We start from the raw sequence: 18,694 nt of genomic DNA on the forward strand, positions 1-18,694 counted from the left end.
GTTGTACCTCAGAAGGTACCTCAGAGTGTCTTCTACTTCTGTAAAAATTCTGATTATGGTCAATACATAGTCTAGCTTTTTTTACAGATGCAAAGGCTTCCCTTGAAATTCTTTAGGTAAGCAATTAATACAACTGACAGTGAAGACAGAAGTATCTTCTATATAGGATCAAAGTAACCCAGCATTTGTGTTTTACATAAGAGACCTGAATTTTATGTAAATTATGTAGCAATATAGAAGCTACAGGGTAGTTTCAGAAGCCTTAAGGAAGTCATTTATACAGGAACTGATTTAATATTAAAATAGTTAATAAGTTTATGATTTGTGTAATATGCTTAAAGGCAATAATTATTGAATGTTTCTAAACTCCTGAGTTCTCTGTTCTTGCTGCTTGTTTGAAACAAGCTTGAGTCTATAGTCTTAAGTGATTGTAAACTGAGCTTTCACCTTCCATTTGGAAGAATGTGTGTTTAGACAGAATACTTATGTATTTGTAAATAATGCATGTATGTGCTTTTATATTGTACACATCCACAAATGCATATATTCAGAGAGCTTTGTGAAAGGTGAACAAATAGAGATTTGTAAATACTAAGAAATACCTAAATGTATTTTATGTGAGCTTCTGTTAGTATAAGGAAAATAAATGGAGGAGTAGCAATTAACAAAAGCCTATTTTTTTCTAGCAAAATCATATGTTTATTTTCTTGCATGACTCTGATCTAAAAGTTCATTGAGGGCTTTTTTGATGTTATATATTGTGAAGCACAAATAATTTAGTCCTTGTAAAATCAATTTTATTTGAATGCATATTTTCTAGACGGATCTCTTTTTGGTTTATATGAAATTTCTGTTGAAAATTGCTTGTATGTATTCCTGCATCTAAAAGGAATTATTTGTTGTAAAAACATCTTTTTACAAAAAAAAAGATAATATGTGGCTTACAAAGAAAGGAAAAGTCTTTCTTTTATGTAGCTTCAAAACCTGTGTAGTTCGTTTTCTGCAGCTTCATTAGAGATACCAGAAGTTAGAATGCAGAGTTAAAGAGAGCCATTAAGATTTGTTAACCCCAGGCAAAACATTATTCTTTCTTCTGGATAACTGTTTCCAGCTGAGATGGAACTGGGAGTAAAAGTCAGCAAAAAAAGTATCTGTGGAATCATTGTTAAGTCTCACAGAGTCTTCTGCAAGTGCTTTCAAAAACCACAAAAAACTGAAGTAGGAAAATAGAAACAGAATAGCATAATGAAGTGCTAGATAAATAAAAACACCCTACAAAAGGATAATAAAAACTCAGTGTAACTACTGGTAATTTAAGGTGAATATAAAGATATGTCAGATGTAGCAAAATATCTGTGGTTTGAGACATCATGTTCATAGAAACTATTCTGTGATGGACAGCTTTCCCAAGCTCTCCCAGATTTCAAAGGACTGAGAGGCTTCAGTCTAGATCCCAAGAAATCTTCCAAACAAAACTTTCTCTTTAGTTACAGATGGAGCAAAGTCCACAGATTACAGAACAAAGATGCATGCTTATGCTTCCTGTACCAGACCCTGTCTAATGGAGACTAGCATTAACAAGTCATCTGTCTTCATTAGGTCCAGCTATAGAAGATTTGGCTGTCTTTAGTCTTGCATAGTAGTCTTCCAAAGTCTCTTGCTAAGTATGTGAGAGAGAATTCTCAAGGCTGTGATTTCAAAAAACCGTATTAGATTTCCATTCTGCATTAGATTTTCATTCTGAATTGATCGTCAGAGGAACCTTCTCTGTAAGAACACATATTCTCAAAGCTCAGTTTGATCTTTTTAAAAGTGGACCAAATTTTCTGCCTCAAAGATCATTCAGTTAGATCTAGATTCTGTCTGTGTTCTGCTCACATTTTTAATGTGATGAATTTAAAAATACTGCATTGCAAAAGAGGTGTTTAAAATAAGAATAATAAGAAAAATATTTACCTTTTTATGTCCTTACTTGGTTTTTCAAGGAACCTTGTTTCAGAATTAGAGTGGAATACTAAGTCTTTCATGTTACACAAGAAGAACAATTGCAGATCAAAACTTCTTTCTTCTGTCCCCCAAACCAGTTTGGAGTAATTTCCAAACTAGTACCCTGTAAGCAGTGTAAGTGCATGTGAATGTGCCTGTAAAGATTACACCATTTGATTAGGATTTGAAAGGCTGTGTTTACCACTAGTAAAGACGATACTTGTATATTGGTGTAAGGTATGGAATCTTCATTTCTGATGGCAGCACTGTAGGAACCTTTTTATAAGTTGTTTTGTTCAAAGGAAAGGCAAGTTGTTCCTTTGCCATTTCAATGTACAATAATTGAAAGTCTCTCCTGTTATCTTAGCAATTAAAATAGTACTCTTATTGTTGCCATTAAGAATGAAACTGCCAGCTGCGTTCATCATAGATTTATTAAACTGAATTTGATGAAGTTGGAAATTGCTGACACTACTCTTACAAATTTGTCAGCTGTCCATGGTTTTTACTCTTGTTATTTTTAACCTCTAACAGAAGTCAAGCAGGGCTACTGTTAACTCTTAAGAAAGATTTTTTTCTTCTTTTAAACTCCTCCCAAGCATCTCTTGAGTTGGTATAGAATAAGATCCAGTACAGAATATGATCCAGTAACACTAGTTACATTAGAGGATCTAAAAAATCTGTCACTTTTCACAATTTTGGAAATTTTTGGCATAAACCTTTCAGAGTAGGAATTAGCTCGTGGTTACCTATTAAACCAAATTTTAATCACATGAATTTTTTAATCAGTGTTCTTAAGAAGTTTAGAAGCTATTTTAATTTCCTTCCTTTTGTACATTAGTTCTTCAAGGTGGAAAAAAAAAAAGCATCCTTCAGGAATTCAAGTATTTTATGATTGCATACTGCAATTGTTTAGGGAATCTTAAAACTCCTTCATTTATTTTGTATATGATTACACATTTCTAAATTAAAATTCTCTTTATTTTGGATATACGATTAAATTCACATGAGTTAATTGTCATTCTCTTAATAACTTAAATGTTAATACAGCCAAACTACCATAATTTAAGAAAATCAACGTTTTCACTGAGTTAGTAGGCCACAGCACTCATCTCTATCTCTAAACATAACCTCAGCATAAGAATGTGAGCTTTTACAATACCGACTGTAGTATATACAATGAACTTTCCTAAATTTTTTTTGTCTGCTTTTTCAGTAAAATGAAAAATCACTAAGCCAGTTTCCACCTTTATAACAGTTATCAGGTGGTGTCCAAATGGCAGATAAATGACTTAGTATTAAGAGACAAAAATTAAAATAACTACTTGTCATTTCTCATGGATGTTCGAGTGTCCTGTGAAAACCCTTTTTGTATCAACCGCATTTGTTTTGATAAATTCATATGTGTTTTCCACTCTCAAACTTGATTAAAATCTTTTTTCAAAGATCCCGTTAGGCACTTAGATAAATACTTTCAAATGGTAGAAATCAATTTAGTGCTTGAGTTTCAAAAAATTGCTTAGCAGTTGAGCTGTCACTTCTCCCATTAAGTCAAGCACTGAACTGAAATATTCGACTGCTAGGTCAAGCGTGTGGTTGCCTTCCAGCAAAAAGGGAAAAAATGTACAGTGTTCTGACTCAGTTTTAAATTTTCTGAATTATGTTGGTCTTTTTAACATATTTCCTGTTTGTTATTGTAGTATGGCATATTTCTGTAATAGCTATGCTAGTGGACATACAGTAAACTTCTAGATACAAATTTCAAGTTTAATTTCTGCTTTTTGCTGTCTGCAATGCCAGGTATAGACAACTTTGCTCATTTTATACAAATACTTTTTATATTATTTGTGGACCAAATTCCACTAAGCGTATTAGTGAAAATCAGTGAGATTGTTTATTGTGTTCATTCTCACAAAACGAATAAACTATTACTCTTCTATAAAATTAATTACTTTTTGCTAGCCCCATTTGGTTTATTAACTACAATTAAAAATAGCTATTAATTAATTAACAGTTTCTTCTCACCATAAAAATGCTTAAGAATATTAATTATGGGGGGGGGGGGGGGTGGTTTTGATTTAGTAGTCCTTTGCAGTGTGAAATTAAGTTTGTTGATGTTGGCATTGGCTACTCTAACTGTAAATCCCTGTTTAGCTGTTGTAAACTCTTTTCCCCTTTGCCCTAACCATCAGTGTAGTGTTGCCAAAACTCTACGCTTTTAAAACATTTTTCTGGACTTACTCAGTATCAGTCATTTTTTGTACATATTTTAGACAACTAAGCAAAGGAAAAAAAAAACAGTCATGATTTAACATCAGTATGTTGGCTTAAAATGATTGGAAGGAGAGTTAATTGTCTTTGTGATATATTCTTTATTTTTCTCGTATAACAAGCATCAGACTGTGGTTGGAGGTTCTGTCTTCTCCTCCTCACACACAAAAGATCTTGCATTGCAGTGTCCTGTGTTAGTGTTCCTGTTCAAGGCTAGCTCAAGATTTTTCTAGCATTCTCCACTGCCACCTCCACAGATTTTTACGCCTTGTGCTGCTGTTCACACCTATCACAACTATTCACACCTATCTGCTAAAATGGTGTAGTGGAATTATTCAGTTTAAAACTAGCAAAAACACCTTTGAGAGCATGGCGTTATGTGCAGGAATGGGGGACCGGGTGCTGAATCTTTGGTGGTATTACATTCAGATGGTAACATGCACTCTTAAAACAGGAAAGGCCATGTGTAGCAGCACTTGTTACTCTCTAAATACATTTCCTTGCTTTGCATTATTGTGAAAAGGTTATACCACTGTGCTTTAAACCCTATTTATCATGATAACACTTTTAGGATAGCATTTGCTTATAAAAATTGTTCATTGTTGCTATCTCAAATTCTTAATATGATTTGCCTCATTATGGTCTTCCTCCGTGCAGTGTACACATGCAGTATGCATAAAGGCTTCCTTGTTCCTGTGTTTAAACCTGTAAGGTGGCACATGCGCAGTTGCAGTAGCCTCAAACTTGGAGAACTGAAGAATCAGTTTTTGTTAATGATTTGTTATTTGATTTCTTGCTAACTTCCTGGCTACCATCCTGTTGAGCTGGGACATCCCTAAAGATTCACTTACTTTGTTAGCGTCATTTCAGGGTCGTGGGAGTTTTTTGTTGTGTGCAGGTTGTTGGGGTTTTTTAGGGGTTCTGGTTTGGCTTTTTTGGGGGGGTGGTAGTGTTTTTGTTTATTTTTCTTTCCTGTTTACATACACAGACATGTGGTAAGATATTTTAGTTTAATTATAGTTAATTTTCGTTTCATATTGAAACCATGTAACAAATTCTGAAGTAATCCCTGGAGGATATAAATATGTGATTCTCTCCTTCTTTACACACAATATATTTTCAGTAAAGCTATTAAAATTTAAGTTTGGAATACTGTTAAGAATGCAGAAGGGCTATGCATGCTTTGAATTGTTCCACCATAAAGTATAAATAAACACACAGGCATTCAAATAGCTTTAATTTCTCACATATTGTCACTTGGTAGGTTATGTAGTTCCACATTTTGTTCCTTGCCTCTAATGTTTTAATGGGTTTTACTTTCTGCAGTTTTGGCTGAGTTAATTGAGAATTTCGTGTCACATCTTTCTGAAAGCCAATTGGATTGTTATTTCAGCACGGGAAATGATAAAGGTCAGTTTCCTAATAATTTATTGCCAGCAGCCTGTTTCTATTTAAAATACTTTCCTTCTTAATGCATTTGTAGCATTTTGGGGGTTGTTTAAAATGTTCTTTACCAGCATAGAAATTTATTTCTTAATGGGTGGGAAATACCTTTGGTACAAAAGATGATGTGCATGTGTAAATAGTACAGATAATTATTAATGATGGGCTTTCATATTTCTGAATGTGTGATGGAAAGCTGGCGATACAGAGCAGGTGAGAGTATGATTAAAGTATTTGTTCACACTTATTATAGAATGATTTGCAAACCTAGTGGCATAAACATTTAAGATAGTGTAAGCAGTCTGGCTCACATTTGAAAGCCCCATAATATATAATCAACCCAAAGCTATGCAACTTATATTAGAATCATAGAATAGTTACGGTTGGAAAGGACCTTAAGATCATCCAGTTCCAACCTCCCTGCCATGGTCAGGGACACTTCACACTAAAGCATAGCACCCAAGGCTCTGTCCGACCTGACCTTGAACACCACCAGGGATGGAGCATTCACAACCTCCCTGGGCAACCCATTCCAGTGCCTCACAACCCTTACAGTAAAGAACCCCCTCCTTATAGCCAATCTAAACTTCCGCCGTATAAGTGTGAACCCGTTATGTCTTGTCCTGTCACTACATTCGCTAATGAAGAGTCCCTCTCCAGCATCCTTATAGGCCTCCTTCAGATACAGGAAGGCTGCTATGAGGTCTCCACGCAGCCTTCTCTTCTCCAGGCTAGAGAGACCCAACTTTCTCAGCCTGTCTTCATATGGGAGGTGCTCCAGTCCCCTGATCATACTCATGGCCCTCCTCTGGGCTTGTTCCAAGAGTTCCATGTCCTTTTAATGTTGAAGACACCAGAACTGCACACAGTACTCCAGGTGAGGTCTCACAAGAGCAGAGTAGAGTGGCAGGATCACCTCCTTTGACCTGTTGGTCACACCCAGGATATGGCTGGCTTTCTGGGCTGCGAGCGCACACTGAAGCCAGCTTGTGTTAAGTTTCTCGTACACCAACACCCCCAAGTCCTTCTCCGCAGGGCTGCTCTGAATCTCTCCTCTGCCCACCCTGTAGCTGTGCCTGGGATTGCTCCGACCCAGGTGTAGGACCTTGCACTTGACATGGTTAAACTTCATGAGGTTGACATCAGCCCACCTCACAAGTGTGTCAAGGTCCCTCTGGATGGCATTCCTTCCCTCCAGCGTATCAACCGAACCACACAGCTTGGTGTCATCGGCAGACTTGCTGAGGGAGCACTCAATCCCACTGTCCATGTCAGTGACAAAGATGTTGAACAGGACTGGTCCCAACACTGATCCCTGAGGGACACCACTTGTTACTGGTCTCCAGCCAGACACTGAGCCATTGACCACAACTCTTTGTCTGTGGCCATCCAGTCAGTTCTTTATCCACCGAGTGATCCATCCATCAAATTGATGTCTCTCCAATTTAGAGACAAGGATGTCATGTGGGACACTGTTGAACGCTTTGCATAAGTCCAGGGAGATGACGTCAACCGCTCTACCCCGTCTGTCAGTTCCGTAGCCCCATCATAGAAGGCCACCAAATTGGTCAGGCAGGATTTCCCCTTAGTGAAGCCATGCTGGCTGTCACCAAGCACCTTGTTGATTTTCATGTGCCTTAGCATGCCTTCCAGGAGAATCTGCTCCAGGATTTTGCCAGGCACAGGGGTGAGACTGACTGGTCTGTAATTCCCCGGGTCATCCATTTTCCCTTTCTTGAATATTGGGGTTATTTTATCCTTTTTTCAGTCATTAGGAACTTCACCTGACTGCCATGATCTTTCAAACATAATGGCCAATGGTTTAGCAACTTCTTTTGCCAGCTCATTCAGGATCCGCGGATGGATTTCATCAGGTCCCATGGACTTGTGCATGTTCAGGTTCTTAAGATAGTCTCAAACCAGATCCTTTCCCACAGTGGGCCTAGGGTCTTCATTCTCACAGTCCCTGCGTCTACCTTCCAAGACTTGGGTGGTTTGGTCAGAGCATTTGCCAGTGAAGACTGAGGCAAAGAGGTCATTCAGAATCTCAGCTTTCTCGAAATCCAGGGCAGCCAATTCTCGTGGCAGCTTCCGGAGAGGGCCCACATTGTCCCTAGTCTGTCTTTTATTCACAAAATAAAAAAAAATACTGCATTACAGGATATGTATTAGCTGCTATTGTTGGCAGAGTTATCTGAGCATTAGTTTTATACTGATGGTGTGCATGCAGCCAAGAATAAAGGATGAATGATAAAGTTAATTTATTCTGAGTGTGAAGTAATATGTTTTAATATTTTGAGGCATTTGAAAAATTAGAAGATTTAGCAGCGTTGTTACTATCCACTGGAAAATGCAGTTTCATTCTTTACTATCTGTCCAGGGCTTTTCTCTTACGTTGTAGTTCAGTCACTTAGTGTAGTTATTCTGCCACTAACTGTGGATAACTAAGCCTGCTTTGAGGAGAGTGTTCTTTATACTGATATTTTAATTCTCACATCTGTAGGATGCAAATATGGTGTCCTTGGAGGCTTCAGACTTGCCTTTAAAGTTTCAAAGCATGAAACCCCTTTAGAGGATCTCTTATGTAGTGGCCTATACCTTCTGAAAGCTTGCTAACAGAATACCCTTAATTTTGAGAATCTCTCTCCTCTTAATGAAGAGCGTTGCTGAAATAACACTTCTTTCCATCACTATTGTACTTTTTCTTAAAAGATGCTTAAAGAGTTTTTTGTTGTCCTGTATTAGTTAGTAATTTACTTTTTAACTTCTCAGGAGGCATAGTGAGCAATAGAAGTCTTTTCATGGACTCATCAGACTTGATACTTACGTATTTCTGATACTTTCCAATTCAGATTATGATTATGATTGTCCTTTAGAAGCCCACATAATATCTTCATGGTGTAAATGATTTACTCAGCACTTAGACTGCCCTTCTTGCTCCTCTCTGTACATCTCTCTTTTTAGGTCACTGTTCAAAGCATCACACATTCTTCAATGATATGGAAGGCTAGGTGTAGTTTTCTTTTCTGCGTTGGGGAATGCACATCTCCTGTTTCTTTGGAGAACAGCATAGCCTAGAGATCAAACTTTTCAAGGTTATTTTAGTGTTCCCTGTTAAACAGGAAAACTCGCTTTGTTTGAATAATGCAAAAATTAAAGAGAGGAGGAACAGACATCTAGCTGTGCAACTTCCAGGTTCCCAGCAAAGGCAGCATCCTGCTGTTTCTTAATCATAACTGCTAAGTGCTTCCATCCAGTATGGAAGAACTCTAATGAAGGAAAGCAATAGTCTATATTCTGTTCACTTAGATGTCGGGTACCTTAGTGTCAGTTTACTCTCCTCAACTCTTCGTTGAAAGCTAGGATTTAAAGCATGTTCAGGAAATGTCACCTGGATCTTCTACTTCATTGATTTCCCTATGAACCACTGATTAGGTGGATATAGCAACAACACTACACTATTTATCTAAAATTTAATGCTAGAAACACTAGGCTGGAAAATCCTGTGACAATTGCATAGATTAAATTATCTTTTTAGAATGGAAAATCACAAAGAACAGGTACAGAAACTAAACAATAACGACATAGAAGAAGCCTCAATTCTTGATTTTCTTGAGCTTGACAGATTTTATTTCTTTTTTCATGATGAGCAGACTCAATCTATATGAAATTCCTGTTTCTATTTTATGAGTAATTTTTTCATTTAGTCTCATACAGGCACTACTGGGCATGAATTCTGGGTAAGTTTGCCTGTTAAAAAAAGCTCCAAAATGTAAAGGGTCAGCTGATAAACAATTTTAATTTGCAAATGCTTTTGATATTCCATGTGCTTGAATAAAGTCAAGCTTGGAAATCAGGCAGTGAGAAGCCTTCTCAAGGACAGTAGTCTGGTAAGCAACTGATGTGAAATGTAGGCAAAGGGCTGGTTTTGTCTCAAAGCTTTCTTTCCCTGTCAGCAAAACCATTATCACATATTTTTGTTGTGAAGAGTTCTCCTGACCAAAAAAGAGGAAACAGCATATGTTTCATCAAGGCTTTCTTTTAACTTTTATAGCATAATAGTTACTAAAATTTTTCAGGCAGGTGTGGCAGTGAGTCCAGGGACACTAGTTTAGACCAATAAATTCATGGTAATTGACATGAAAGTGAAACAAAAGTATGGCTCTAAAAGCTATGATAATATTCTGCCCTGGGACAGTAAAAAGGCTTGATTGTAAGAATTAGTTGTATAGATACATTTACATTCATTTCAGGTTCTTTTTTACACCATAAAATATACAGTATGGAATACTTATGAAGATAGGAATGCACTTTGAGAACCCAAGCTTGTGTTACACTTCCTGTTTGTACAGAAGCAACAAAGAAAACATGCTCAAATATTTATCAGGCCTTATTTACTTAAAATTAGTTTTCTCACTGATCATATTGATCAGTCAATCAAACTCACAATTGATCAGATTTCTGTACATTTCCCAGGGTTTTCTTCTAATGAAGGGTTGGAATTTCTCCAAGGAGAGCTATTAATTATTTGAACACTGTGTTACTTCACAATGTCTTTTCTGTATGCACATGTGTAGTCACTATCTAAGCTAAAGCTAATGAGTTATTAGAAGGTAATCTATATTCCAGATGCATCTTTCTAGCTGCATATCAAAGTAAGCCAAACATGTGCTTGGCAGTTGTGTATGTCCACCACTGTCTTGAATAAATTTGGGTCTGAGGAACTGAAAAATGGCTTCCAATAGTTGTTTAATTTTTAATGAAAAGAGGCCACAATTTTCATGAAAATGGATGCAGCGCAATGCATAGATATTCAGTGTTTATCATGTTTCTTGCAATGAGAAATTGATTCTCTTAAAAAATGACAGCTTTCTGAACCTGTAGGTACTTGTAATTAGAATAACAGTCATCCATCTGCTGCGGAATCCCTCAGGATTTGAGTCTATTATAAAATTTGCAAATAGGGAAAAATCAAATTAGTTTGGGTTGTTATCATTTTCAAGATAAGAGGTAAGAAAAAATGTCTAATAAACCACTATGCATTTGCAGTGTTTAATTATAAATGGTAACACGAATCTTACTTTGTTTACTTCATACTAGTAGCAATGATGTGGATTCAGATAAGTAAGATAACATACAGTATGTACATTCAATGTAAATGAACGCTATCTATTCCCTTTCCTAGAATTAATACTTTTTAGTTTGCTTTTATTTTTATCTTTCTTCATTAAAAAACACCAAACATCAAAACCCAAATCATTGATATTTAGATGTAATGGGCAATAGAATGGTATGAAACTGAAATTTGCTGTATTAGTAAAATAGGCATTATGCATTAGGGATATGAATTTCCTAAATAGCCAGTTGCTCTTCCTGTTAGCAAATTCCAGTTCATTGCAACATAAATGCTTTGTGGAAATGTATTAGTTTTCTCAAGCTTCCAACAAACCCATTTCTCAAAGAATTCCACTTGCTGTGTCATCTAATACATTCGTGTCTGGATGTCTTAATTCATCTCCACCTGCGGAAGGTGTCCCTGCCTATAGGGGGTTTGGAACTAGATGATCTTTACGGTGCTTTCCAACCCAAACTATTCTATGATTCTTGCAGAATGCCCAAGCTTGGGAATGTTATGAGCTTTCAGTATCAACTGGTTGGGTTTTTTTTTTTGGTAGCTCTGGTTGTGTGAATGACCGTGCACTGCCACAGGGACAGAATCTCAGGGATTTCAGGTGTTGGCCATTAAACTCAAATGTCATGGTGTGTTCCTTCTCTAGGTGAGGTTTAGTTCTCTTGCTGAACAAAATCTCATGGTAGTTTTCTGTCATTTAATGAATTCTTAATCTTCTAAGGGTTAGGTGGATCAGGTAATGAACTGAGAAATTTAAAAAACATCAATGCAAAGCTATCTATTGAGAACTGATCAGGAGGAGTAGCAAATGAGAAATACAGGACTGCAATCCCATCCCATTTTTCCCTTCTTCCTGCATCATTTGGTGTATTCACGTCTTTAAAGATGGGTGCCCACTTTAAAGATGCAGAAAGCATTTTGCCCTTTACCAGTTTATGTGTAGCTGGACTGAAAATCTTATTAATTTTTAATAATGTTGCTGCCAATAGCTTGAGTATTTGTAATGGCCAGTACATAAAGAAGAAGCTCTAAGTATGAACATTTTGATTTTGTATTGTCATGACAAGCATACTTTTGACATAACAGGAACTTTCAATATTCAATGGAATTGCATATGAGATTACCTAGCTCTGATGGGGAGCCAGCAACATAATTCAGCAGTTATTCTTGGATCTTGTTCACACTGACAAGTGTCTCAGTGAGCCCTCTTCCCTACCCTCGCTGCTTCTCCCACTCATGCAGTAGAGGTCCTAATTCTCTCTTTTTTGGTTCTCTGTGGAACACTGAATTTGATCAAGAGATTGAAGGGTTGAAGTTAAAGAGGAAGATTACCAAGTCACAAACAGATAGTCCAAGTCATAGAAAAAGATAATATTCTACATTTTTTCACATGTAGTGTTCGTTTGTTTGTTTCAAGTTATCACTGACAATTAATAGTTCACAGTCCCTGTCATTTCAAAGGAAGTATTTTGTTTTCTTGAATGAGCAAGATTGTGTTAAATAGTGGGTTAAAAAAAAAAAATTGAGAGCAGACATACCGATATTTAATATGATTAGCTTATCTGAAGCGTGTATGGTAGGATGCTAGTATGAAGAGCAGTTGCTTGGCTGAAAAAGGCAAAAAATAAAATCATTTAGACCTAAAAATGGTCCATACTTCCTGTTGTTTTTTTTTAATGCATTTTAGAATGAGAGATAAAGTCAACTTTCTATTATATTTTTTTCTGTTAATTGTAAATCTGCTCCTAGAGAGTTCAGATATCCTTCAAATCACTGGATTAATTTTGATTTCATTTCTATTTACAGTGTTTAAATTTAAAAAGTATAAAATACCTGTTTAACATAATTCTTTATTAGATAAATAAAAAGCTGCCAAAGCATATTCTTCATGCCATTTTGTATAGCCACAGTGCTGTATCATGTTTTATCTGATTCACAGTTCAGAGAGCTGGTGTGTTCTTTGAGCATAAATGGCATTCTTATTCAGAAAATTGATCTGTTGATGCATAACAGAAGTTATGAAACCGATTGTGTTTCAAGACAGTTAAATCAGGTATGTTGATAAATATCTGTCAAATGAGCTTTGTAGAAAATGAAATTCAGTATATTAAATCAGGTGTATGAGCATCATTACAGTAGTACAGGGACAACATACTCCTGCAATCATACTGGTCAACAACTCTTTTATCTGTGGATTGCAATACGCCATATTTCAGTATTCTGCTTCTTGTTAATAACAATTTTCTAAGCTTAATGGAGCATTTAAGGTTTCTAGGTCCAGTTTTTAATCAGAGGGAAGTGGTCCTTTGTATATTCTGTATGACTGTATAGTTTCCTAAAGCCTAATCTTCCCAGTTTGTAGTTGATAAACAAAATGAAAAAAACAAAACTTTTGACCCAGGACAAAGAACCACAGTTTGTGTGTTCCTATTGCAAGTTGTGGATTGGCAGCAACTTTACTACCTAATGTGTGGAGCTATTATTATATCATATACACTGGTGTACAAAAGCAAGAGTTTTTGCCTTGATGAGGTAGTGTGCAATATAGAATTATTATTCAATTCAATCCAAACTCTATGTAAATTTTATCTTCTTTCACAATACAGGGGAAAATATCAAAAAGAAAACTGATAGGGAGAAAACCCTTTCCAGTAACTAAGAAATTGCTACAACAGAGAAGAAAAGGCAATAAGAATCAATTAAATCCGTGTGTTCTTTTAATGTGAATGAGAAATAAGCATTCAATATTTGCTGTAAACTGTTACAGCATGGAAACTGGGCTCAGATTGTGGGTTGTGCTGCAGCTGATCCTAATTACACCCTTCCTGGACTGGGATTCCAGCTCCTGCATTGCCACCCACGGGATGATCCCCCCTCCTAGTGGATGCGGGACTTCCTTGTGGCTTAGTTGTTATATTGCTTGCCCCTCTTCTGTCGTTAAATATGGTCCTGTCAGGGCTGAATTAGCAATTAGTCATAGCAAACTCATTCAGATTCCCCCGGTTTTTAGATTATAAGATTGCCTCTTGCCTTCATGATTGCACACAGAAGCCTGAAAATGAATTGACTTAGTATGGTAATTGCAGCCTGAGTAAACAGGTAACTTGGACCAGGAGCTGTAAAAAGATACGAGCTGTTTCACTCATGTCTGGGGGGTTTTAACTGAAATGATCTGTGATTTTATATGTATTCTTCCAAATACTGTGTTGCCGGTATGCTGTGCAAAAGATATTTGAACTTCTGTACTTTGGGTAAAAAAAACCCTTTCTGATGTGGTTTTGGTATTTCAATCCCATCAGATTAATAAATTAATTCATTCCACTCAGAGACCAGTTGATTTTTCTTATATATAAATGTATTTGTCAAAAATACGTTAATTTCTCATAACCCTAACACTTAGATCATTCTTCTCTATTAAAGTTACAATACAGAGTAGGTTTTTTTTACCATACTTCCTTTGCTGAATTTTATTGCTTCATTGCCAAGTGTAATTTTGCTGTGTTGTTTTCTTCAGAGAAATTTCAACCTGCTTCATCCCATCTGAGTAGGTGCTCCTTAAATAATTTTTCTTGAACTTTTCTTCCCAACCATAGACATTTCCTCCCTTAACCTGTAAATATTTCATCTGTAATACCTTACTCCCTGTTACTAGGAACATAGAGTGTTTACCTGAATAGGTAGCCAGGGAATCCTGGCTTTATTTCTGGTTTAATTCTCTGTCTGAGCAGGATTTATAAAAAATACATATCAGGTTACCGTGTGATCTGCTTAATCAGAATTTTGCATTAATCACTTACATGAATATGTTTTAACTTCTGCTGCCATATCGGTTATTTACATTTTTAGCAAAGTATGCCAGTTGCGGGTTGTTGTTTTGTTTTTTTGTTTTTTTGTTTAAATTTGCTTAGTTTGTTGTATTTTAAGTAGCACTTTGAAAGAAGTATATTAAAGGTTTAAGCCCTCAGCTTTGTAAATCATAATATTATTTTTTCTATCTATAGTTATATTAGATGATATATGCACATGAGAGAAGCAATGCCCTATTTTTAATTGCATTTGCAATTTAAAATTTTGAGAAAATATTACAACAGATGTAGCTTTAATTCATGATTTACTAATTAGTCTAACTTGTTTTTTTTAATTTGAACAAATGCAGAAAATGGGTTATATGTTACTGTGTAAAGAACAAGGCAAAGACAGGATTCTTAAATCCATCAATTATAAAGTTTCCTGTGAGTCACATCAAAATTGAATTTTTGTTAATAAAGTTGGTTTTACAGCTAGGAGACTTAAAGGACACTGGAATGGAAGAAAATAGATCAGAAAATGCTGCTTTATCTAATTTCTTGGACAGAAGGGATAATGTTCTACTAAGAAATGGGACTGAAAAATATGTTGTTTACATTGTGCTGTAACGCTAATGATCACCATGCTAACAGTGAAGATTTTCTTCTAAAGAAGATGATTTTAGTAAATAATAATTACAAAAAAAAAAAATGAAGAATTCAGATTCCTGATGCACCCTTTGCAAAAGGTTAAACTCATTTTGATTAAGAAGCAGTTCTCCAGAATTGGTATTAATACATAATAGAAGCTTTACTTTAGTATTCAGTTAAAATCATATTTATTGTAATACTTTATTATATCTTTTGTTTTAGCCATGGATGGAGATGTGAAGAATGAAAGCCTTTCATCTGCGCAGCAGCTTGGTGTTGAAATGACAGTCAGGTATGTGGTATTAAAATACTTCCCCAGTGTATTTCTAAGATTTGTTTGATTTTCATTGAATGACTTTAATGATACTTAATCCATCATCTCAATGCTTTCTACCATTTTAAATCTAAATATAATCTTAAAGAAAATTAACTTTCAAAGTGAAAAAGGTATTAATGCATAATTACATTATATTTACATATTATAGGTTATTATCCTTTAGTGTTGTAAAGGGTAATTGTAACTTGTTAGTAAGATTTACCATAAAATTACATTATCCTTAGTTATATGTGGTGAGTTTTTTTGTGGTTTTTTTTTTCCTGTATATTACTTCTCTAAATGGTTCTGTTTAGCTAAGCTTAGTTATAAGCCATTTGAACATTTTACTTGGCTGGTAATTTGCAGAGCCGTGATGAAGGAAAAGCTAATGTGTCTGTGCTTCCAGAGATTGTACTCTTTAGCAATAATATTTGAATTCTGATGCTAATAATTACACATGAATGAATATACTCAGATGGAATTCTAAATAATGTATGTGAAGAAAATGAGTGTAAGAATACATGCTCCTCCCCACCACTGACTTTAAAACTCAACTAAAAGGAATTTAGGTGAGGAAGTGTAACACCGAGTAGCAGATATTTGGTGTGCATCCTTCCTAGATAAAGCATAGTAGGTTTTATTAAACCATTTATGTGTGTGTCTACAGCATAGTGTTTGTAATGACCAACACTATGACAGCTTAATTTTCACAGGTCTATTAAGTATCATTTCTTGGTTTTTAGGAATAAAAAAAAAGAAAAAAGACGTTTAAACAGTTTTGGTTTTCTATCTTTTTGTGCTAGATATGGAAAATATCTAAACTTGCTAAAAGAACATGCTGAAAATGGGTTGTGCTTCGTGTTAATGAACTGCAAAAAATTCTTGAAACAAGAGCAAAGAACTGTGGTATCCTCACTTTGTATCCTTTCTTGATGTCATAAACTCTGTTGCCTAAAAATACCAGAACTGGAACTCTCAGTTTGGGCTTTTGGTGTAGTGTTAATGTATAATATGCACATGCGCATATGTGAAAAATGGGGTGGGAAGGCAAAAAAAAACAACAAAAAAAACACCCCAAAGCAGCACTTTTACTTTGAAATTTTGTTAAGCATGTTAAAATGCACACCCAATGCACTCCAGAAACTCTTCATCCTTTTGTTTCTATACTTTGTTAAAATTGTAAGTCTTCCTCATTTTTGTCATAAACTGTTTTGGAGTAGGATCACGTCATTCTGTATGTGATAAAGAGTCTGCAGCAGTGAATCTCTGAGCATTAATGAGTATGTGTGGTACTCCCACAATACCAACAGTATTAATGGTATTGTCCATGTAATGATATGTGTCTTTAAACTGATCAATGGTGATGTTTTGATTTCAGACTGGAAAAAAAGTAGTGTATTGTGAAAATAGCTTAAGTTTCTCTTAATTCAGTTTGAGAGGCATCTGTGCCTCAGGAAGCTGGCTTCTGTGCAGCTGTATTCCCTTTGTCCCATCTCTAACAAACTAGCTCTTGCCTTTATTGCGCGTGGGTCTGGGGAGAAGGAAGGCTGCAGTTCCCAAAGGACAGTGAGAAGTTTTCTGCTCAAGTTCCTTAACCTTCTCATGCAGGCTGCTTGCAGGAGCACTGTCCTGGCTATGACTGGTTTGCGTCTTCTGTCTTCCTCATCATGTCAGGGGACAGGGAGAAGACACTGATGTTTCTTAAACAATTTTCACGTCTTCTTGTTTCAGCATTTCTGTGGCTACCAAGACTGCATATATCTGTAAGAACTCAAAAGCTGTCTCTTTCTGAAAAGCAACTTTGAAAGTTTCTAAAGGAGACTATTAATTTCCTTAGCTTTGGGTGGTTTTTTTTTTCTGTTTATTTGTTGTTGTTGATTTTTTTTTTAATGCGTTAAGTTTTTATTAAAGACCTTTAACTGAATAAGTGACCCTGAAAAAGTCTCCCAGAAAAATATAGATTTGACATTTGTTCAAATGATTGTTTAAAAGTAGTGAAAATACAGGTGAACTGATAATAAAGGGAACATTATTTAATTTTACAGCTGCTAGTAAAATAAACTGTCAGTGCTATTAAATTCTGTGTGAAGGCTGTGGTACTGTGGAATGACCTTTTGTTTTAATTATTGTTATAGAGTGAAAGTTCATCCTTTTGATTTTTTGTTTTTCCTAATAAAACTACCAATCAGTTTTAGAATTTACTGAATAAACTAGGATATATTTGTAAATTAAAAAAAAAATTATTACTGCCCAAATACTGATTGTTTGACAGTTTGAAATTATTAGCATCTTGGATCAAGTTTGTAGTATAGGAAAAAACATTTCCATATTTCATTAGGTGTGATTCCATCTATTTAAGGTAAAACCCCTTCAGTTTTACTTTGTACATTGTTATGTTGTCTTACATATTTTGAATGGAAATTGTAGAACAACTCTAGTCTTTATTAGAGAACTCCAGGCTACAAGAAGCACGGATTAGATTCCTTACTTCTTCTGCACGCAGTCTTCCACATTAATATGAATTGGTCCCTCTTGTCACCAGAAGTGACTGTATTGGTCCACTCATAGCACTGAGTCTAGCTGTGAGGTTTTTCCAGCAGAATGAAGTTTTGCTCCATTGTGTGAATATAATTGTGCTGAACACCATCATTGCTGAGAACTTCAGTTATCTGTACAGGTGTCTTTACAAGAACTAGCCAGCAGTGCAGGCAGGTTACTGCAGTGCTAATGTTCATTCTCAATGCCTAAATTATTTCTTTTTCATAATATATCTTCAAGACACAAAGAGAAAGTTAAGTAATTAACCTATTTGCATAACTGCTGCAATGTCAACTAAAATAAAATGTCAAAACATGAATGACGAATTATCCAGCCTTTGCATTATGTTGATGCCTACTTCAGGAAGGAGTAAAATGCCAAAGGATGTACCTTGACAGTCCAGCATTACCTGGAAACCAGACCCTGATTTCCAGAGCTTTCCATACTTATAGAATCTCTGTTACTTTTGCTGCACAGAACAGAATTTCACCAGCCATACATACTGCAAAGAAATGTGCACACACACGCAGAACAACTTCAAATACAAGTTCCACTCTATTCACTAACAAATGG

General features: G+C 35.7%; 1 protein-coding gene across 6 annotated transcripts in view; it reads left to right on the top strand.

The window, feature by feature from the left end:
• TBC1D32 (TBC1 domain family member 32) overlaps positions 1 to 18,694 on the top strand; it is an 85,296-nt gene that overhangs the window by 59,478 nt on the left and 7,124 nt on the right. For 3 of the 6 annotated variants that reach the window (XM_061460025.1, XM_061460027.1, XM_061460026.1), the window contains exons 28-31: positions 5,584 to 5,667; positions 15,490 to 15,559; positions 16,387 to 16,502; positions 17,192 to 17,346. In XM_061460025.1, the coding sequence (XP_061316009.1) occupies positions 5,584 to 5,667; positions 15,490 to 15,559; positions 16,387 to 16,502; positions 17,192 to 17,346 (425 nt within the window). Of the gene's footprint in view, positions 1 to 5,583; positions 5,668 to 13,841; positions 13,931 to 15,489; positions 15,560 to 16,386; positions 16,503 to 17,191; positions 17,427 to 18,694 lie in introns of those variants that run through there. The other 3 variants (XR_009744505.1, XM_061460030.1, XM_061460028.1) reach the window with 3 other exon arrangements.

Source organism: Pezoporus flaviventris, unplaced genomic scaffold, assembly GCF_033815535.1.
Source record: "Pezoporus flaviventris isolate CSIRO_AGI_PZ_B2104156 unplaced genomic scaffold, CSIRO_AGI_Pfla_v1 ptg000031l, whole genome shotgun sequence".
NCBI classification, from domain to species: Eukaryota; Metazoa; Chordata; class Aves; order Psittaciformes; family Psittacidae; genus Pezoporus; species Pezoporus flaviventris.